Source organism: Oscarella lobularis, chromosome 2, assembly GCF_947507565.1.
Source record: "Oscarella lobularis chromosome 2, ooOscLobu1.1, whole genome shotgun sequence".
NCBI classification, from domain to species: Eukaryota; Metazoa; Porifera; class Homoscleromorpha; order Homosclerophorida; family Oscarellidae; genus Oscarella; species Oscarella lobularis.
In genome coordinates this window covers 3637527-3658347 of record NC_089176.1, presented here as the reverse complement: position 1 = coordinate 3658347, position 20821 = coordinate 3637527, and the positions used below count along the sequence as shown (strand labels likewise).

At 47.9% G+C, this 20821-nt stretch overlaps 8 protein-coding genes across 15 annotated transcripts; 4 read left to right on the top strand and 4 right to left on the bottom strand.

The window, feature by feature from the left end:
• Nucleotides 1-329: 329 nt before the first annotated feature.
• LOC136200283 (uncharacterized) lies at nt 330-5388 on the bottom strand. Of its 3 annotated transcripts, none has more exons than XM_065990657.1 (10): nt 2811-5388; nt 2586-2756; nt 2462-2530; nt 2162-2403; nt 1990-2105; nt 1770-1932; nt 1581-1717; nt 1184-1520; nt 450-1125; nt 330-387 (listed from the first exon to the last, which is right to left on the bottom strand). In XM_065990657.1, exons 1-8 carry the CDS (start codon nt 5386-5388, stop codon nt 1259-1261), a joined length of 3738 nt encoding a protein of 1245 aa, XP_065846729.1. In that variant the 3' UTR covers nt 330-387; nt 450-1125; nt 1184-1258. The 3 variants fall into 3 exon arrangements, with proteins under 3 accessions (XP_065846729.1, XP_065846728.1, XP_065846727.1); XM_065990656.1 differs by having other exon boundaries at nt 450-1020; XM_065990655.1 differs by having other exon boundaries at nt 450-1520.
• LOC136200080 (centrosomal protein 20-like) lies at nt 534-1043 on the top strand. The gene has a single exon (XM_065990405.1). The coding sequence runs from the start codon at nt 534-536 to the stop codon at nt 1041-1043; it is 510 nt and encodes a 169-aa protein (XP_065846477.1).
• Nucleotides 5352-9435, bottom strand: LOC136200285 (uncharacterized). Of its 5 annotated transcripts, none has more exons than XM_065990660.1 (12): nt 6906-9435; nt 6736-6853; nt 6482-6678; nt 6326-6437; nt 6148-6271; nt 5964-6096; nt 5874-5909; nt 5784-5828; nt 5664-5735; nt 5576-5617; nt 5448-5523; nt 5352-5389 (listed from the first exon to the last, which is right to left on the bottom strand). In XM_065990660.1, exons 1-11 carry the CDS (start codon nt 8319-8321, stop codon nt 5482-5484), a joined length of 2337 nt encoding a protein of 778 aa, XP_065846732.1. In that variant the 5' UTR covers nt 8322-9435; the 3' UTR covers nt 5352-5389; nt 5448-5481. The 5 variants fall into 5 exon arrangements, with proteins under 5 accessions (XP_065846732.1, XP_065846734.1, XP_065846731.1 ...); XM_065990662.1 differs by having other exon boundaries at nt 5670-5735; nt 6906-9434; XM_065990659.1 differs by having other exon boundaries at nt 5352-5523.
• On the top strand, nt 8361-10340 carry LOC136200288 (protein O-glucosyltransferase 2-like). Of its 2 annotated transcripts, none has more exons than XM_065990667.1 (6): nt 8361-8659; nt 8716-9622; nt 9671-9880; nt 9927-10016; nt 10066-10158; nt 10212-10340. In XM_065990667.1, the coding sequence occupies exons 1-6, from the start codon at nt 8484-8486 to the stop codon at nt 10230-10232; spliced, it is 1497 nt and encodes a 498-aa protein (XP_065846739.1). In that variant the 5' UTR covers nt 8361-8483; the 3' UTR covers nt 10233-10340. The 2 variants fall into 2 exon arrangements, with proteins under 2 accessions (XP_065846739.1, XP_065846738.1); XM_065990666.1 differs by having other exon boundaries at nt 10209-10340.
• A 262-nt stretch (nt 10341-10602) lies between these two features.
• LOC136200240 (nicotinamide N-methyltransferase-like) lies at nt 10603-13651 on the top strand. Its single transcript, XM_065990594.1, has one exon. The coding sequence runs from the start codon at nt 10654-10656 to the stop codon at nt 11443-11445; it is 792 nt and encodes a 263-aa protein (XP_065846666.1). The 5' UTR covers nt 10603-10653; the 3' UTR covers nt 11446-13651.
• LOC136200239 (uncharacterized) lies at nt 11443-13412 on the bottom strand. Its single transcript, XM_065990593.1, has 4 exons — nt 13303-13412; nt 12488-13247; nt 12189-12440; nt 11443-12133 (listed from the first exon to the last, which is right to left on the bottom strand). The coding sequence occupies exons 1-4, from the start codon at nt 13367-13369 to the stop codon at nt 11575-11577; spliced, it is 1638 nt and encodes a 545-aa protein (XP_065846665.1). The 5' UTR covers nt 13370-13412; the 3' UTR covers nt 11443-11574.
• An 858-nt stretch (nt 13652-14509) lies between the features above and the next one.
• Nucleotides 14510-16346, bottom strand: LOC136200079 (E3 ubiquitin-protein ligase parkin-like). The gene is made up of 9 exons (XM_065990404.1): nt 16127-16346; nt 15967-16045; nt 15799-15890; nt 15452-15690; nt 15259-15398; nt 15150-15205; nt 14856-15092; nt 14719-14802; nt 14510-14665 (listed from the first exon to the last, which is right to left on the bottom strand). The coding sequence occupies exons 1-9, from the start codon at nt 16334-16336 to the stop codon at nt 14510-14512; spliced, it is 1293 nt and encodes a 430-aa protein (XP_065846476.1). The 5' UTR covers nt 16337-16346.
• Nucleotides 16347-17312: 966 nt separating this feature from the next.
• On the top strand, nt 17313-18934 carry LOC136200392 (bifunctional peptidase and (3S)-lysyl hydroxylase Jmjd7-like). The gene is made up of 2 exons (XM_065990776.1): nt 17313-18675; nt 18728-18934. Exons 1-2 carry the CDS (start codon nt 17327-17329, stop codon nt 18822-18824), a joined length of 1446 nt encoding a protein of 481 aa, XP_065846848.1. The 5' UTR covers nt 17313-17326; the 3' UTR covers nt 18825-18934.
• The last annotated feature ends 1887 nt before the right edge of the window (nt 18935-20821 follow it).

Here is a 20821-nt window from a genome sequence, read left to right as displayed (position 1 = left end):
CACTGAGAGTCCGGGTGGGAGAGACTGCTTCAGTTTCTCCGCCTTCTCGTGATCCGTCACCACGAGGGTGTAGAGGTATCGACTGCAGCGGACCTTGAATTTCACTTTCTGTCGTGTCTTCATGATCTTGACCGCTGTGCACAAAAAACGAATAAGCGTGGATCGTGCGCGAAGTATCGTACCCCTAAAAGGGGTCCTAGCCTTACATTTAGCGTCCGTCCGTCTTGCTGTCAGTAGAAAGTCCTTTATCTCTTTTATTTCTTTCGGCTAAGAACGATGAAACACAGACGTGAAGGAGAGAGTTGACGGCCAACGACCGTACTACATTACCATGCTTTCGAGAAGCGTCGTTCACCGCGCAGCCAACTCAAACTAAAAAGTAGAAACCTAAAATAATCATTTGAAAAGCGTACAACCTGCGATCGCTCGCCAAACGGCGGATTCCATACCTGCAAACGAGACGGCCACGAAACGCGGTACGGGAACTCGTCGTCGTCGATAGCTAGTCGCGTGACCAAGACAGTTTGAAAGAGATGACGACGCTCGACGACTTGACGACGGTCCTAAAGGAAACGTTGGAATCGAGAGGAGTTCTAGGTCAAGTACGAGCGCGAATTCGCGCTGAACTCTTCAAGGCACTCGACGAAGACAGCGCACCGAAGCCAAAACTTTCGAACGAGAATCTCCTCATCAACGAGCTAATTCGAGAATATCTCGAATTCAATCGATACCAGTACACGCGTTCCGTGCTTCTTTCGGAAACGGGACAGCCGAAAGAGCCGCTCGATCGTCGCTTTTTGACGCGCGAGCTCGGCATCGCCGACGATGACGTCACGACGTCCGTGCCCCTTTTGTACGCGCTCGTCGGCAATCGCGCGCGCGTCCGCGACGCGACGCGCCGATCGCCTCCCATAGGAAACGACGACGACGAGATGGAAGATGATTCGCTGATGATGGAAGACGGAGATGATCACGCTGCGAGACCAGGACGATTATTGGTCTGCGGTGGTCGAGGCGGGCCTGCGTCAAAGAAAAAAGAATAACTATGTGTGCTGTTTCTTTTGTAATTATTGCTAGAAATATCTTTTTGAATTGCATGACGCCAACTGTATCAAAAGAATAATGCTGTTGCAAACTGACTTATTAATTATTAGAAGTGGTTTCTGGGGTGGATTACACTTACTCTAAAGAGCAGGAGACTCCGCTGCCGTTAAAGCTGGCTAATCCAGTGATGAATCTATAGTGAGTGGCCGGTCAATCACACTTCGATTTCGTTCTCGTTCTCCTCTGTAATTTCTTCCTCTACGCCTTCCCTCTCCAACGTCATTTCTTCCCTTTCAGAGTATCCCTTGGCTGCCAGACTCCAACGAGCGTATGGATCCTTTTCTTTACTGTCTTCTGCTTCCAGGTCAAAATAATTCACTAGTTCTGTAAGATATTCCTCTAGCGTATTGACAATTTCGGCGAACGTGAGCCGCTCATCCGGCTCCGCTGCCCAACACTGCAACATAATATGGTACCTGTAGACGGGAAAAAAACTACTGTAGCCCCACATTTACACTACTAGAGAAAAAACTCACATTTCCGTTGGACATTCGTCTGGCTTTTCAAGGCGGCTGCCAGACTTCAAGAAGGCAACCACGCCCGAATTGGACACACCAGGATACGGTACCATTGCGAGCGTCATCACTTCCCACATCGTCACTCCGTACGACCACTACAACGCACAAAGACATTCGCGCGAAAACGAACCGGAAGAACACACGTACCACATCCGATTTCGCCGTAAAGACGAGGTCGAGAAGACTTTCTAATGCCATCCAGCGAACCGGCAGCTGCCCGCCTCGACCCAAGCGGTAGTAATCTTTGCCTTCTTTTAGTGCTCTCGATAAGCCAAAGTCGGCTACTTTGACTTCCAAATCCCAGTTGACCCTATCCCCCAAAACAACAATCAAAGAAAAAAAGTATTTTGATGTATTATATGTGTACATGCAGTTTCTTGCCGCCAAGTCGCGATGGACAATTCCTTTGTTGGATATATAGTTCATACCCTTAGCAATCTGATGAGAAAATTTGACCAACTGCACTAGAGACACATTTCTCAGCTACAAAATCAAGTATTGACTTATGAACAACAAAATGTAGTGAGTGAGACGCTAACCTGTTTGGGAATTTCTTCGACGCCTGGCTTGGGTTTGTGTCCGGGTCGACACTTGCGAAGATACATTTTCAAATCGCCAAGTTCCATATAAGGCAATACGATAAACGGCGAGCGATGATTGGGATGAGACGGATCATCAGACCAGCAGATTCCGTACAATTCCATAACGTTCGGATGCTTGAAGTCGCGCATCTGCAGACCCTCGCGAATAAAGTCATTCACTTCCTTACGATTCATTTCATCTTTTAAAAAAATTAGAGAATTTATGTCTCTCTCTTTCTCCTTATTAGGTAAACGTACCTTGGACAGACTTGACGGCAATTATCATACTAGAGTCCATCACTCCTTTATGTACGTAGCCAAAGTTTCCTGATAAATCAATGCTATACAAATCAATAAAATTAAGACGTTGCGATCATCGTACCTCTTCCAATGCGGATTCCTTGTTGGATGCGCGAGGGCGTAATAATAACGCTACTGATTTCCGCAATGATATCTTCGTCCCAATAGCTAACCGGGTTCATACTGATAGCCAACGGATTGCCAGCCTTGTCAACATATTGATGCGAAGGATCTCTGGGAAGACGACTCCTTCCTACAAAGCAACCAAATCAAGATTGTAAAAAAATTAATAGTCCGCCTTATATACCCTCTATCTCTCCCGGAAGCGATCTGTTCTTCTTCGCAAACGAATATCTATTCCAGATGAAAAAGGCGGTAACGTAGAACGTGACCATGGCAGGAAAGGCGGCCAGAACGACGAGCCAGTACGCTTGGCTCTTGCAGTCACCCGCCCAAGAAATGAGACAGATTCCAACTATATATAGGATTCCAAGTAGAGAGGCGACACCGGATTCAATAACAGATCTGCCTTTGAGTCGACTTTGGTACCCCTTTGCATATGTTATCCAAATAACAATCGCTATTCCGATGACTATGGCAGCGTTGATCCAGTACGGGAGAAGAGGAAAAGCTTTACTTCGAGCGACTAGACACTGTTCCGCCGCATTTGTCCGCTTCATGGGACGAATACCACGGAAACTTCCAATAGCCGCTATGATCAACTCCAGAGAACATATGAGGATGACAAGAACTATTTTAACTTGAAGCCTGTTAAACACCCCGCGAACAAGGCAGGACAGAGCTTCGACAAATACAGCGGCAAAGCAGAGAACCGAGAGAGCGTTGATAACGAAATCCAAAGCCAACGTTTCGCACTGACACGGACTAAATCCGTCAACGGCGACAAGAATGCTCACCAAGACGGACGCCAGTGTGAGAAGGAGGGGGAAAATAAAAAGCAGGGACGCGAAGTTTTGCCGAATCGCCACCAATCCAAAGACGCAAATGCTGCACGCAAACACGACGACGTGAAGCAGAAGAACGACTAGAGGAATAGCTATAGCCGGAATTATACTAATAGCCTCATTCAGCGACGCCGTTGGAGACGAACTTGGACTTTCGGATTCATGACTTGAAGCTGTTGGACGTTCGGATTCATTAGCGGTCGTAGGAGTTGGACAAATTTCCAGACGAGACAACAGTTCCGGAGCCCAAATCGTGACGTTGACGTCGTCATTGAGTCGCAAGCTGCTGTTGCCGTCCGCCGCTTTGTCGTAGAACGTCCACACTCCGTAAGAAAACGATCGATTTCGTCCTGTCTCTCGCATCCAAGCGAGAAATTCATACGACCACGTCACGGGTTGCCTATCAACGCTGCTTCCTACGCTTCCAATGCGCACTTGATTTCCCGTCCACGAACTCACGTTCGTCGTTTCTTCTCTCATGTTGTAAATAAAGATGCTGGTCGCTTTGTTCGTAAAAAATTGAAGTGGAGAAAACGCATACGAGTCGATGTACGCTGAGAGGAGAAAAACGCTGTCGATTACCAACGACGTCTTATAATTTCTCAAAATTGGACGATCGACGCGGGGCAATGACGTCGTATTGTCACACGTTCCTTCCGAAATGCTGCAATTGAAATAGTTCTCCCAATAATCGGCTAGAAGTGAATTTCGTCGAATTTCCGTCGAATTGGCGCGAATCGAAGTCATGTGCTCCTGAAATTCGTCCAATCCGTTCGTGACGGTGCGCAGAGCGACGACGCTGCGCGCCGTCTCCGTCACGCGCATCAAAAGGTCGTACAACTCGTCGGCGTCGTCCGGATCGCCCCAAAAGTCGCCCAACAGAAAACCGAACGACGTCGCGTTCATCGTCTCAAAATGAAAGTAACCCTCAAAAAAATTCAAAGCGAAAGGCACGCTCGAAAGCACGACGACGGCACGAGGCGAATTCGATTCGTCGAGACGATGCCGCCAGAGATTGATGAAGTCACTCAACAACGTCATTTTCACTGACGAATCGTTCGATGGATGATATTCGGCATCGATATCGCACTCGAGACGCCGACTCCGAATCTCTTCTTTGAACGCCTCCCGATTCGCCTCGCCGCACGCGTCGCCGCTGACGACGACGGCGACTCTCTGCCAACGAGCGGCGAGAAGAAACTCGACGGCGGCGCTCGCCTGCAACTCGCAACTCGGTTGCATATAAACAATTTGATTTCTAATAATCGGCAGCTGGAGCTGTGGAACAAACGGTTCGTCGACGAGAGATAAAACGCCGCGGTTCTCTCCGATGAGCAGATTTTCGTACACGGGCAATGGGCCGTTAGGATCATCGTATATATAAGCGAACGAATCGCTTCCGTCGCCGCGATAGAACGGGCCGACGACGGTGGCGAGGGCGCATTCGGCGGCGGTGTCGGGCGAGTTGAGAGCTCGCGCTTGATCTTCAACGCAGCGCGATTCGGATGGGACGACCTCTGTCGGCGGTACGAGACCGCACGAATCGTATATCGAATGTCCGCTGATTGTCGTTCGATTGAGCGTGGTGCGTAGAATTTCGGCGGCGAAGATGAGCGCTTCCGCCTGTTCGACTCCGAAGCGATCGAAGTGCGACAGAGAACACCGGTACTTCATCCCTGTGCGTTCCCTCTTGTCTTGATGTACGGAGAAAAGGCCTCCGATGAAAGAGCAGCCCGGCGGTGGGGTCGGACTCGGCGTCAGTCGTTTTGAGACGGAATGCCCGAAATTGCAATCGCTGCGAACGGTCATAGCGAGATGTGGCGTTGGGAGGGTAAAGGAGAGAAGTGCTAAGGCGACGAACTGTCGGATCGCGAGACCTGGCGTCGAGTTCGCGCGTTTACTGCGATTCGAAGAGTACATACTAGTAGCGGTGTAGAGAAGAATGTCTCCCACATAAGTGACGTCACGTGCATTGTTACCTGCGATGACGTGATCGCATGACGACGGATAAAATTAAACATCTGTTCCATTTTCTTCTGTTCCATTTTTTTCAATCTAGAAATAGGTTTGCTTGTGTGTTTGAGTTTTTAGTCATAAGTACGAATACCGAGAGACAAGTGTCTTCAGAACCTCTGGTGCTTGACCCACGCTAAACAAGTAGAGGTAAAAATCGCAATCAGACATATCAATTGTACGTTTACGTCATCCTCAGTTGAGGCAGTTTGACTATTGTTAGAACCCTTCGACGTCCTTGATTGTGACCCATCCTAAAACCTCAAATCAGACATGTACACGCCTACTAAATGTACGTTTACGTCATTCTCAGCTGTGGAAGCGTTATCTCCGGACTGTGACTCACGCTAAATAATTTCTCAAATCAGAATATCGTACCATTTTGCGTTCACCTTATCACTTTCCGTTGAGTTTCTTTCAGAGCTTGTCTGCAAATGGTCTCGTAAATTACAAGGTAGCTAGTTAATTGAACAATATATTACAGAGTTGGCTTCACTTTGGGAACTGGCCTCCACTTTGAGATATTCAATCATTGCGATTGTCAAAGTAACTTCAGCACCAGAACTTTGCTGCAGTAATGGAAATTCATCAGACTCCTTACGCCGCTCGCGTCTCCTAACAAATGCCACGCGTGAACAGTCATTCTAGTAGTTAGACAAAACTCACCGTTCTACTACGGCTCTCATTTCCTTAAGAATTTCCGTATCCTCGCTTCGAGTGACAATAAGAAAAAGACAGTCATGAGAAATCAACTCCGGTCTTCCAAACAAAGTGCCCAATACAGCACGAGCTAACCACATCTCTCCAACTAAATTTAATTGTATTTTGAAATCTTCTTCCTTACCTGCGCTAACTCTAAAGTGAGGCTCCAAGCAGGTAATAACTACTAGGTCATACTGATGATAATTGGACTGTGGCTGTGGTTCAGCCCTCCTTTTAGCCAAGTTTCGAGTAAACTAAGAAATCATGTTAATTATTTAAGCGAGCACATCAGTCTTACCTGAGCAGACTCTTTGCCATCTTTACTCATAATGTTCTCCGGAACTCGCATAAAGCTCATAGTAGCAAACTTCTCTTCAACTATGGCATTGGCCGTGCCAGACAAACCGGGCGTTTCTTCTGTAAAAATATCCAAGTTGAGCTTCTCTGCGATCGAGCTCAACGAACTGATGAGTTCGCGATTTTTTTCTCCCCCATCTAAGCATAAAGAAACGCTGCGATTGATCGACTTATTATTAATTGGGAAATAATTACCCAATTCAAGTTTCCGCAACATGCCCTTGACTGCATTCGTCACTTTCTGATTAAGTCGCTCTTCCGGAGTTGGCGCCGATTCCGGATTGTAAAACTCGTTAAAATCCACAGCAATCATCTGTAATTTTTTAAATGACAAAAACAATATACAAGACTTTGATACGACTCACGTCTTCGCACAGATAGAGCAACTTTATAGAGCAACCCTTTGATCCGCAATAGAGATGGAGGGCTTTCTTGAACTTCTCTTTTTTGCACCCAGTCTTTATGTAATTTGAGCACTTTTCATATAGCATCATTCGCAAGTTTTCCTCCTCTTTTCTTTTGTTCGATGCCGAATTGCGTCTGGGCTTCGGAGACTCTGATTCAGAAGTGTTGGTAACTTCAGACTCGGAAAAATAGCTAGTGTAATTGTCGAATTCAGCTGCCCACAGGCTTTCAATGGCAACGTCAATTTGTACTTCAAAAAATGATTCTCCCAGGCCTCGATCCTTGCAGAAGAGCAGCATCACCAAGAAATCCAAATCATTCGAAATCCTGGCTTTTCGTCTGTACTTTGACGACGGATTATAATATTGACTGCTTTTCGTCTTCTTATTATTATTATTAGAGTCGTTTCTCTTCTTTTTGTTTATATCATTTGAGTCGCTCTGAGCGCCAAGATTCTCAGAGTCGTTTCTGTTTATATCATTTGAGTCGCTCTGAGCGCCAAGATTCTCAGAGTCATCTGTCGTCTCCTTCTCGTCTCGATCTTTTGCATGCAGTACGGCACCAGGATTCATTGAAAGAAAGTACGCAAACCGAGCCCTACTAACAGGATCTAACTCATCCCAATGCCAGAAAAAGCACCAGGCCAAAGCAAATCCAGTAACGATCAAGGCAACAGACAAAGCGACAAGATTAATAATCCAAATAGTTCTCATCAGCGACGCAGTCGTGTACGTGCACTGAACAGTAAACTGATCCGAAACATTCGCGTACGTCGTATAAAGAGGTGCAATGACATTCTCGCCGAGATATATCCCTTCACACGAAAGATCTTCCTCAAATTTATTACTGAGATAGTAAACGAAGACTTGGCCGATGAGGAAACCTAAGCTACCGGCAAACTGCACCCACAATTTCAATTGATAAGTGATAAACAATGACTTTTGGTTTCGATATGCGTTCTGGAGGAGTTTAACAATCTGAACCGTCTCGTAGCTATACTGACCCGATTTGCGATCGCGAAGACGCGAAAGAGAGGGAGTCATCGTAAAGAATTGCGCCAGCGCTGGAGACGCGTACGTCTCCCATATGAGATGGGGAGCGAGTAGGGCGAGACTCTGACCGAAAAGGATCATGGGAAGACGATCGATTTCTCGAACGAGACGAGTGCACCACTGCATGATGTAGTGAGCTTGATCTCGATTCGTTTCGGAGGGCACGAAGCAGCTGAGACCTCGATTGAAGAAGAACTCCTCCCCAAGGCTGATGATCACCAAAACGGAAGCGATCGCGCCGACTACCCTCAGAATCTCATCCCAGACGAACTTTTTGTACAAATCACTTCCCTTCGATCCGACGATAGATGGAACGCTCAGCATTTCCGGCTACAGTATTGGGGCTGTCACGTGAGAAATCTTTAGAAATCTTTAGGACGTGCGACTTGAGGTGTTTCGATCGTCGGACAACTCGATGCACGCGTGAAATTGGAATTTCGATTCGACACCGTGAATAAATAAGTAAATAAACCGCGCCGCGAGAGGATGTGGCTCACAAAAGCCGTGATTTTGACCGGTTTACTACTGAGCAGTACGGTCGAAAAGGGCACAAGCGAACCGCTTGGCAAAAAGAGCACCCTATGGGGCCCCGGACTCCAAAACGGGGGCCCACTTCCCGTGCGATACTTCTTCCTCCAAGCGGCAAACGAGCAAGGAATAAAGTAAGCAGAAAGGACAATAAATAGACCGACTCACTCGATAAAACGATTTTCGGCAGCTACACGACGTCGCCGGGCATCGAATCGTTCATCATTCGCGTGCGCGGAGAACCCTCGCGCGATTCGGGACGCATTCGCGTGTGGATCGACAAGCTCGATAGGCGAGACGGAACGTTCATCGTTCGCTATCGCCTCTACGCGACGCACGACGAAGTACACGTCGAAATAACGAACAGCGACGGCGTTCATCTCGACGCGTCGCCCTATCGACTCGTCGGGCCCGTGCGTCACGAAGATTGCGCGTGTTCGACGCGAAATGCGACCGCGTGGCGAGCGTCGATGAACTGTCGAGCGAGCGAGCCGCAAGTGCGCGCGAGCCTGTCCCATTTCGACGTCGCTTCGATCGATTTGGACGCGACCGTGACGACGATGCGGGATCGATTCCGTGACGGGAGCTTCGCTCACTACACGATCGTCAAGAATAGGGTTTATCGCACGACGCTCGGTAGTATCGTCGGCTTCAAACAATTCAGCGACGCGATTCTGTTGTCGTTGGCGCGAAAAGTTCGGCTTCCTGACGTCGAATTCTTCGTCAATTTGGGCGATTATCCCGTCGCGATTGCGCGTCCGTTTTTGCCGATTTTTTCGTGGTGCGGTTCGACGGAGAGTGGCGATATCGTCATGCCGACGTACGACGTCACGCAGTCGACGATGGAGATGCTCGGACGCGTGTCGTTGGACTTGCTCTCCGTACAGGGCAATACGGGACCGTCGTGGGATGAGAAGGTGGAGAAGGGATTTTGGCGCGGGCGCGATAGTCGTCAGGAGCGACTCGATTTCGTTTCCATGGCGAGAAATCGAACGGATATGTTCGACGCGGCGCTGACGAATTTCTTCTTTTTTGAACACGACGAGAAGAAGTATGGGCCAAAAGTGAAGCATATTTCATTTTTTGATTTCTTCAAGGTGAATAAATTGATGCTATTGACACAGTATATTGATCACTTCTATTAGTATAAGTATCAAATCAATATCGACGGGACTGTGGCCGCGTATCGATTGCCCTACTTGTTAGCAGGCGACGCTGTCGTCTTCAAGCAGGACTCGTCCTACTATGAGCACTTTTACAATGAACTGGAACCTTGGGTTCACTACATTCCCCTAAAGAGTGACCTCAGCGATGTGATAGAGAAAATTGAGTGGGCCAGAAGCCACGATGAAGAGGTATGGTATATACATAAATTTTTCAAAGACTAGGAATTTTTTTCAGGCCCGTCAGATTGGTCGAAATGGGCAGCAGTTTGTTCGTGATCATCTCATGCCTCCTGATATCTACTGTTATTTGCAGAAATTGTTCTATGTAAGCTGAGATAGGGTCGAGTCTGAAGGAAGAATCACCGCCTGTGTAGGAGTATAGTAAAAGGCTGAAGACTAAGCCAAAGGTGCGCGATGGCATGGAACTGCTTGAACAGCCAAAGGAATGCGAGTGCAGTCACGAAAAGGTTAGCACAGGTGTATGCTTGGATATGAATAATAAGGGGTGCTCCTTTAGAAGAAGGGAAAAGATGAGCTCTAATGTTCCAGAGAGACACTATTTAAATCTGAACAGGAGTAGCTTTCTAGGTCTTTATGTTGAATTTTATTGCCAAGTCCATGGCCACAATTCACGTGTTCGTTGCGTGATCGTCAGATGACGCCACTTATAGCGTGTGATCGTTCCATCCGCCCCTCTGCCGCGAAACTACCTAATACGTCTCAAGTGACGATGATTGCCGTCGTAGTATGGAGACGCATACAATGCATTTCTTCCACTCAAAAGCTCTTGCCTCCAAGGCTCCAACTTTTAGTCTTGACTCTATTGTCTATGAATTCGTGGGGCTTCCTGCTGCATAACTGCATGCTGTGGTCACTTGTGGTCAGGTGACGATTTTTACCGACAGTTCCTTTACGCTTTAGCCAATTACAATTACTCTCAAAGGCACAACTATTATTCCTCGATGGCGAACAAAGCGGTGCTCTATGGCGAAGACTATCTCTCTCACTTCAACGCGAAAGCCTACCTCGAAACCTACTACAGCAAATCGGTCTTCACAGCAGAAAAGAGCCTGACCGAAGTCTTTACACTGAAAAAGATGCACGAATTTTACACGGAAACGGCTGGATTTGCCTCTCATTCGGCGTCTATCCTAGAATTCGGTGGCGGTGCGGTGGTTTCTCATCTGATTAGCGCCGCACCGTACGCATCGAGAATCGTTCTCACCGATTATACCCCCGCCTGGTTGGAGGCGTTGGATTCGTGGAAAAGAGGCGATCCCCAAGCTCACAACTGGGGCCCCTTTTTCGACTACGTAGTTCGCGTTCTCGAACAGAATCCCCACGAGAGCGCGGCGGAGAAAAGGGCTAAAGAACTCAAGGCCCGACTCTGCTCGCTTCTGCCGTGCGACGTTCACGCCGAAAAGCCGATAGGCGACGGCTACGATAGATCTTTCGACGTCGTCAGTTCGTCTCTTTGCTTGGAGACGGCTTGCTCGACTCACGACGAGTTTAGAGAAGCGGTTCGGAAGCTGGCCGGTTTCTTGAAGACCGAGGGCTGGTTCGTGCTCAACGGAGGCCTCGAGGAAAGATGCTACGCCGTCGGAAAAGACACGACATTCTTCTCCTTGCCTCTGACGAAGGACATCATCAAGGAGGCCCTAGAGAATGCCGGAATCGAGCTCGTCGATTTCGAGATATTACCTCGATACAAGGGCAACGTCGCCGCGTTTCACGCCGTCGGCCAGCTCAAATGACGAACGAATTGATATTTTTCTCTAACTTGAAAGAGACTCACCAGTCTAGCACCACTTTGTCGCGCTCTTCAAGTTCTCTCAAGTAGAAATCGCGATCTAAGCACACAAAACACAATGTCATACAGGAAGCTACTTTCGTACAAGAGTCACTATAGGAGGCAAACCGACGTAGGAAGCCAAAACGGACGCGCACATAATCCTGAGTGTCGGCGGCGTAACGAAAGCCGTTTTTCCAAATCGCTGCAAAAGGCCGTCCACTTGACGTCGAACCGACTCGCTCTGACAGCTCCAGCGCAAACAGAATAAATAATCGACGAGCCGCTCTTCAACGAAAACCCCTCTATTCTCCTCGACCATCGTTAGATGATCGATGCAAAAGACGCCGAGGGATTGCGTCGTCGGCGAGCCGATGCTCGTCGTCATGGCGACGGCGTCAATGTTCGCGAGTTTGCGACAGTGGGACGAGAGTCGATCGAGACGGCGTCCCGATTTGAAAGCCAAATCGAGAAAGGGCAACATGGTCACCCATACGTACGTGTGAGATTGCTCCCAAGCGCTCACTTCGGCCGGTCGAACGCGATTCAATATCATGTCCGCTATTTTGACGTCGATTTTCGACGCTACGTCGTCGGCGAGTTGACGCAGCGGCGACGCGCGAAGATTGGCGACAAATCCGGACACAAAATACCTAAACGATAATAATAAAAACGACAGTTAGAGTTAAGTCGTAATCACCACGGTACCGAATAGCGAGATCATCAAAATCAAAGTCGCCCGATAGCAGCTCATGAACGGACTCATTAGACAAAAAATACGAGTGGGTTTCGGCGCAGCAGGAGCAACAGAAGAGCGTATTGGCAGCCACTTGACAACTGTACAGATTGCCGCCGTCTTCCCACTCCATCGATCCCAAGCCACCGACCATGACGAGAAGACACTGAATGGCACGAGAATTCTTCGCCGTAATCAGCTGAGCCTCTCGATACTCAACGTACCTTTAACAATAAAAAATATTTAATCTCCCCCAGACCCTCTCACTTACTGAACAACGCAGCCAACTGCAACTTCGGCTATAGGACGAAAGGACGCCTCGTACTTTCCCGTCGAGGAAATCCAGTCGATGTCCACGGAATCGACGAGCGCCTGAAGCGCCATCTCGAGTCCACCGCGACTCATAATCAATTGCCGATCCGGCGCCGTCTCGGAGAAATTCCACATCAATTCGAGACACGCAATCTCCAAAAAGTCCGAATAGAAACTGGACGTCGGCGCAATTGGCGAATTCGGCGACGGCAGCGATGGCGACGCCGGTGCTACGCGTTTCCTCGATTGCACGCCTTCGTAGAGACGAAAGAAGGCGTCAATTCCGCCCTGCTGATAAAAATAATGCCGATTGGCCAACGTCTTCGCCGAGCGCCACGGAAGAAAAACTTCAAATGTTATTTTCTCGACTAAACGATACGTCGATTTCCACAGATCCGCCGTCAAATTCTCGGCGTCGTTGAATGTCTGTATGACGTGAATTAGCTCGTCACATTTTGCTATGTCCGCTCGTTCCAAATAGACGATAGTGAATGTGTCGCCCGAGCGAAAATAGAGCGAGCGTAGCGTCTCGTCGCCGTTCAAGTGCTGGCCGTGATATTGCCAGCGTTGGTCACATGTTGGAATGGAGAATGTGGATTGGACGAGCGCCTGAAGGTCGGATATCGATTTGGACTTGTCGGATGTGACGAATGGAAGCTCGACGAGTTCCCTGTTGCCGGGTTCATCGCGTTGAATGAGGTTCAGAAGAGCGTGGGACTCTGAAAACAAGTGGACGCTCGCTGAACTTGTCTTTGTAACACTAGGAGGCCTCACCTGAGAGCAGCGTTGCTTTAGACAGACTAGTAAACGACTGGGCTGAATGTGCGCTCCGTGGATTCATTTCTTTCCTACAAAGCAGGAAAGTGTACGACCGCTCGCGTACGGGCAATCGCAAGCTGTCGATTTCCCGAATAATACATTCTTTAGCAACTTGGCAACCCTTGGCAACCGCAGTGCAGTCCGCGGTGTACACGAATCGATGGCGGATTTGTGGCGGGGCCAGGGAGTGAGTACGGCAACCGTTCTGACGAACAGAGCCGAGCACATAACAGTGATAAACAACTCGGGCGAAGCGACGCGTAAACAAGAGCCGTACGCGGCGGGACCGCGAGGCACGCGACACATGCACGAAACGTCGCTACAGCTGTGCGCGCCGACCAAAGAAGCCGATCTAAACGCATACAAATCCACTACATCGCAAGTGCTCGCGCTATGTAATCTAACCCACCCAGAAGTTGCACAGCTGAGTTTTTTGACAGTCTCATTCCGGAAAAAACGATCTACCGGCGCCGGAAAGACAACGCCCCTTTCCCTCGCAACATACCGGTCACTTTGCCGTCGTGGGCGGTGCTAGTATGACTGAGTATCATACGAAAGCTCAGACTGACTTTCCACAAAGAGACCTATCACAGGTTAAAAATATAAATCAATTACTAAACGATAAATAAAACATATTATTAGACCGCCTCGGTATTTACCCAAGCCAGTGAACTCTCAAGGCAACAAATGGCCGGTGAAAAAATGATAGCATCAACTCAGCACACAGATGACGTCAGTAGAAAAATCCAAAACTAAAAATTCAAATGTTTTTGCCTTTCTGCAGAGACTGTTTACTACTCAATACCAGTCTGTTCACAGTGGATCGTTCGCCAGTGCGCAACCCCATAGACCGGTGCAATCGACACGAAATCCTATTACAGGTGAATGAGAGAACAAAAAATCGCGAGCATAAAAGCAGTACAGGGAGAAAAAGTTGAAAAAAACGTAATAGTATAGCTGAGGTTTTGCAGTCCTCTTGATATGAAGTAATAGCAAAATATGATGCACTAATCCCACGTAAGGAATTTGCAAAGAAAAAACAGCAAGATACACAGAAACCTCCTCAGGGGGAAAAAAGAAAAAGATACTAAAGCAAGTCAATTCTGTAGAAAAAGAGAGATGTATCATTCTAAAGAAGATGGATACTCTTTGTCATTTACTTTCAAAATGGCCACCATTTCCATTTCTTCTTTCCGTGTGCTTTGACGGCTTTTTCCTTTGATATCTTGAGCTCCTTGTGAACGGCGTCAAGCAACGGATCGAACTCGCTCTTTTTCCAGCAAGCAGATTCGGCTCTCTTCTTCTCAATATCGAACACCTATAGATAAATAATTAAATATCGTACATGTTATTGTTATTATTAATTAATACGTCTTTGGGTCTGTCTTCCTCCAATGGTCCGTCGCAATCACTTTCGCCATGCCAGTCTCGCTTGCATCGCGTACACAACACTTTCTACATATAACACTCATTTGACTCCTCACTCCTCTTTCCCCGGTTTCACTTGCCTTGCACTCTGTACATTGAAGACTCATCTTTCGAGCCAGGCGACGCGGCGGCTTTGCATTGGAAGCAACCGCCGCCGCCTCAGCGTTCTTCCCACCGTCCCCCTCCTCCTCATCATTTCCTGTTGCACCTTCACTAACTTCAAACTGAGCACAGAGTATGGCAGCGCCGCAATCGCATATGACGCCGCCCGCTTTCAGTACAAAATCCCTCGTCGTCATTTCCTTATATCGATCATACTAGAGTAGAGTGGCGTAGCTAACGGTCTCGCCTCTTCTACACTACATCTGACGTACGAGTGAAATTGCTTTGAAATAGTGAGTTTCAGGAATCAGAGAATCTGCGCAATTGGCTAAAGAGAAGGAATTGCACTATGATCTTAACCTAAGCACATCATGTATGTACCTGGACAGCCTAGCGTGTATATCTCCGACTCGGGATGCTGTACAAACGTATTGCTGTTCAGAGCCATGTTCACGTAGATCTCAAGACAAGGAATACAGAGAGAATGACGATCATGACAAGGAAAAACAAGAACGGGATCGCTGTGTCAAAAGAACGTCAGTCCCCCGGCATCTCAAATTTCTCAAACGCTCACCTGACTTTATCACACTTCATACACTTGACTTTAATTGTGTTTGTACGAATCAGCGGCAGGGGAAGCGCTTCGGGTGGATTGGAGCCTTCTTCTCCCCTGTGTGCGTCGCAATGGAAGCTGACCTTGCCCTCGCGCGTCTCCGCTTTGCACGTTTCGTTGAGACAGTCGCCTTTGAACGTCATCTTCTTGACGAAAACCTCGTCCCACGACTTGGGACCCACTTTCACGACAAAACTTTGCTATGGGGGATATGGTCAGAAATTCAATTATAGCAAAAATTCAATTATTATTTTGGTCTCGAAGCGGATGAGTGATATCATTGTGATGGGCCTGGAGGGGGGGCTCACCTTAGTGCAGCCGGAACATTTCACCAAAACTCGCCCCTCGCCAATTGCCTTGCAATCGGAACAATAAACGTGGAACAGCGTTTGAGGACGAGCTAGATTTCATAAACAAAGCGTTGGAGAGACTTCTTCCGAAGCCACGCGCGAGTACAGTAGAATAGGCCGGTCTACCTCGCGTCGCTTGAGAGCCTTCGCGCTGGCGTCCGCTCTTGAGAATGTGAACCGTGCTCGCCTCTTGAAAGTTGCAATCCTGGGCGAGAAAAACAGCGATTCCGGAAATGTCGACATTTTTTTGTCGATTCGCACGCATGCTGAGGTGACGATCGCTTACGGTGAGAAGTTGCCTGTCGCCTAGTTCGTTTCCCTGGTAGACGACGCGGAGACGAGCTGATTCGCTCTTGTCCAGATTTTCTTTCTCGCGAACCGCCTCCTTTAGGTCGCGCACGGACCAGGCGCGCTCGGGTCTGATGATTTTTCCCTTGTCCGAGTTGTAGTGGTAAAAGAGCATTCCCGGGAAAGAGACTCGCCGTGCCACTGCCATCACTCTGTCAGCTAACGTGCGTTTGAAGGCAGAAGGAGAGAGGCGTGGTTGCATTGCATATATCTAAATTTAGATCTAGATTGACGTCGCACAAAAGGCAAGCAAAATCAACGATAAAGTCAAATAGACCCAAAAGTTTTTACGACAAATCTTCACGAGGCAGCGGCTTCTTTCGAAGTGCGCGGGTAGCATCTTCCTCAATTTCTTTTCGATCCAGCACACAGTCTGCTTCACAGCCAAAAACAGCGCCAGGAATAGTAATTGGCCCTTCCAATTCCCACCATTCACCATCACGGAATTTTGCATGATATGAAAAAGATGCTGACACGGCGCTTTCAAAATTGAAAACAGCAGCAAACCCAGAACCACGCCTAAGAAACCTATCACACTTCGCCTTCACATCCTCCAGCGGCTCAGAGACGACTATTTCAATAACAATGCACGGAAATTCTGCTGCATCCAAACACGCGCACACGTCCGGTTGGCAAACAGTCTCGGAAGACAACTTGAACTCTCATTCAATGAAACAGTTATGGGCAAATCCCTGTTTTTGACCCAGTTCCTTAGCTGGCTACCAACCACCAGTGGAACTACCGAATGAATGCCTCTTGGAACGCTTGTGATAACAACACAGTGATCGACGTATTCTGCTTTGAATGTGAAAGTCTCTAATTCATCGGTGTCGAAACATAATTTTTCGTAGAAATCAAAAGGAGCCGGTATTTTGGTAACTTTGGTCTGGCTACCGTCGGAACACAATTCTTTTTCATTGCTGAATATCGCAAAAAAATGATCCCAAGCCACCGAATCTGCAAAAGCAAAAAACGCTGCAGAGATCACGATTTTAGGACAGCCGGTGACGTATACTATACATGCAAGGAAAAGCGTGCAACTATTCGACGAAGAGAGACCGCGAGGCACTCACCAGGAGACGACATCGTCAGATTTCGAAAGAATAATTCCCCGGATAGCCTATGCTCTAGTCCCTACATGTCTCGCCTGTTTCTACTGTTCCTGCTCTATCCCTTGCAATGCGACACGCTAGAAACGGTTGCGCGTTCTCAGTTGCAACGTTTCATAGAAAGAAACTGCCTGGTAACTTCTCGAGACTCGAACCCCGACGATCAGATCACTTCCCTGCTACAAAAACTCGAAGACGCGTATTGGCACGAAAACAACATTAAAATCGTCCTATTAGAACCCGACATAACTTCAACAGAGTCTAATAATGATGTAGCAGTGTATCCAAAAATCAAACAGAACAGAGCCTGTTTGCTCGCGCCATTTCAACCCAAACCAAAGCCTAAAGTGTACACAGGCCCACTACAGGTGCCCCTTCTCGTGCACTTCATCAACGAGCACTGTGGCACGTTTCGCACAGCTACGGGAGAACTCAACAGGATCGGTCGAACTCGACAAGCAATTCTCGACAATCTCTATGAGGTCAAATTTCCGTCAGAGCGATGCAAACGCATATCGATGCCCGTCACGGCGGGAGAATTCTTCTCGGAATATCTAAGTCGTTCTCAACCGGTCATTATCGAAAAAGCGGCCGCCAATTGGACGGCAATGCATAAGTGGACAATCAATTACCTACGCGAAACGTTCGGCGAAAGAAAGATTCACGTCAAGGTTGCACCACACGGCGAGTTCGAAGGATGCGAGGACGTGTCGAGATGGGAAGATCACGGCGAATTTCACGTGCCTGATACCGTTCTAGAACAGCTACTTTATCCTGATCTCGTCGTCGTTCGGCCGGCGACAATGGATATTCTCTTCTCGGATTTTCTCGATATCGTCGTTGGTAAGGTCAATGCGTATCGAACCAATAACGTCTCGGCCTATCTCGAGTACTCGTCCATACGCGAGTACATGGCCGAGTTGGAAAACGACATCGACGAGATGGCGTTTGTGAAGCGAGTGCTCAAGAGACGGCATCTCAACATGTGGCTGAGTGACGGGAATACGTTGGGTAAGCTGCACTTTGATCCGTTCGACAATCTCCTGTGTCAACTCAGCGGGACAAAACACGTTACGTTGTTCGAACCGTATAATAATACGAGGCTCTACGAAGCTCACATAGCCGAGGCGAAGCTCGGGTTTAATCGGCAGACGGCTTCATTTCGTCGAAAGACTTTGCTGGATAGTACTTCGATGGTGATGTCGCCTATTGATATTCGAAAGCCTGATCTGAAACGGTTTCCTGAGTTTGGCAAGGTTGCGCGAATGGAGTGTACGATCCACGCGGGCGACGTTCTCTTCATGCCAGCGTTTTGGTGGCACGAAGTCCAATCGACGCCCGATCAGAAGGAGCATAGAAATATGGCAGTGAACTACTGGTGATTTCACTTGCCTTTTTGTTGGCTACTGATATTCTATCTTTTCTCTTAGGTATGAACCCTTTCTCACCAAAGAATTTCCTTGTCAGGAATGTGAGCTGGATATCAATAGTGAATACGTTCATTTGCTGGACAATTTTCCTACATAAAATAACTCTTTAGAGTAGAGAGAGAGATGATACAGGCATGCACTACTTAGTAAGCTCGCTCACTCACAAGAGTTGATTTACCTGAATAAAAAACATTTGCGGATATCCGAGTCGAACGCGCGTTTGATATATGGAGAAGGGAGGGCCGGAGTTGTTCAAAGATCCGGTCGCCTATTGCGACCGATACTACTCTTTGGAAGAAGGCTCGAACCAGTGATCTGTCATGGAAAAATGTGTCCGGGTAAAAAAGTGTCCGGCCGGACAACTTTTTCCAGAAAAAACCGTCCGGCCGGACACTTTTTCCTGAAAAAAAGTGACCGGGTCTAAAAAAAAACGTCCGGTAGCAGATAACCGTTTTTCTAAGCTTGGCTACTACGCGTATTATAAGCGACCGGCCTTCTAAGGACCTGCCGGTGTTCGTATGATGTCGTCCGTGCCGTCAGACGCATTTGGGGCTGGAGAAATCCGTCCGAGCGTCCGGCCGGACTGTTTTTTTCTGGAAAAAGGTGTCCGGACGGACACTTCTCCAGGCGATATAAGGAAACGACGCCGATGCGTGGACATCAGCGGTGGAACAGAAATCGCTGGACTGGCAACGCCGGATCGCGAAGCCTACTTCGAGCTCGCAGAAGGTATTACCGGGCCTGTATGTCAGTCAGAGGTCCGCCGTTTGTCGCAAATAGTGTCCGGCCGGACGACATTTCACAGGAAATATGGTCCGGCCGGACACGATTTTACCCTGACACATTTTTCCATGACAATCTGTTCCGGACACTTTTTTTCAGACCCGGACATTTTTTTCCTGAAAAAAAGTGTCCGGCCGGACACTTTTTTACCCGGACACTTTTTTTCGTGACAGATCCCTGCTCGGACGTGAGCTCTCATCGGGTCCTCCAGCAACGTCTCGCGATTTTGGACGAGCTGTACAAGCGAGCGAATCTCGCAAATGCGCGCATTCTCCGGTGGCCCGATCATTTGGTCGCTCATAGTTCAGTGCAACTCAAGCTAACGTGCGTTTGAAGGCTAGGTAGGACCCGGAGAGAAGAGGGAGTTTATTCAAAAAACGGAAACAAAATAAATACATAAATTTTATTAAAATTTTATTAAACATCTTCACGACGAAGCGGCCTCTTTCGAAGTGCGCGGGTAGCATCTATCTCAATTTCTTTTCGATCTAGCACACAGTCTTCTTCACAACTGAAAACAGCGCCAGGAACAATAGTCGGCCCTTCCGATTTGCGCCATTTACGATCACGCAATTTTGAATGAAATGAAAAAGATGCTGACTCGGTGCTTTCGAAATTGAAAATAGCAACAAACCGAGAGCCCAGCTTGAGAAACTCATCGCACCTCTCTTTCGCTTTCTCGAACAACTCGGAGACAGATACTTCAATCGCAATGCACGGGAATTTCTCTTCCTCCTCTTCAAAAAGAGCGCACACGTCGGGTCGGTAAACTGCCTCACAGGACAACTCGACATCTTTATTGAGTGCAACGATGATGGGCAACTTCTTATCTTTTATCCAGTTTCCTAGCTGACGAATAATTTCCGCTAAAGCTGCTGGACGAACACGTCCTGGAATGCTTGTGACAACAAGACACTGATTGACGTATTCCACTTTAAGACCCCGCAATTCATCGCTGGCAACTTCATGGAAATCAAAAGGAGCCGGTATTGTGGTGACTTTGGGCTGGCTACCACTGGAATACAATTCCTCTCGATTGTCAAGTATCGCAAAATAATCCTCAGCCTCTGAATCTGCAAAAGCAAAAAGATACCCAATTATGAATGCAACAGAGGTCATGGTCACGTGCATCTTCTACTATTTAATTAAAATTAATTTCTACTGGAGATAGACACGTGGCCAGCAAAATCACGAGATAAAAGTGACCAGAGCCGTATATAAAGATTTATTCTTTATATACGGCTCTGCAAGTGACGATTGCGTGACGTCACGGTCAGCGGCCGGCCACGCGAACCAGTACAGTACAACGAA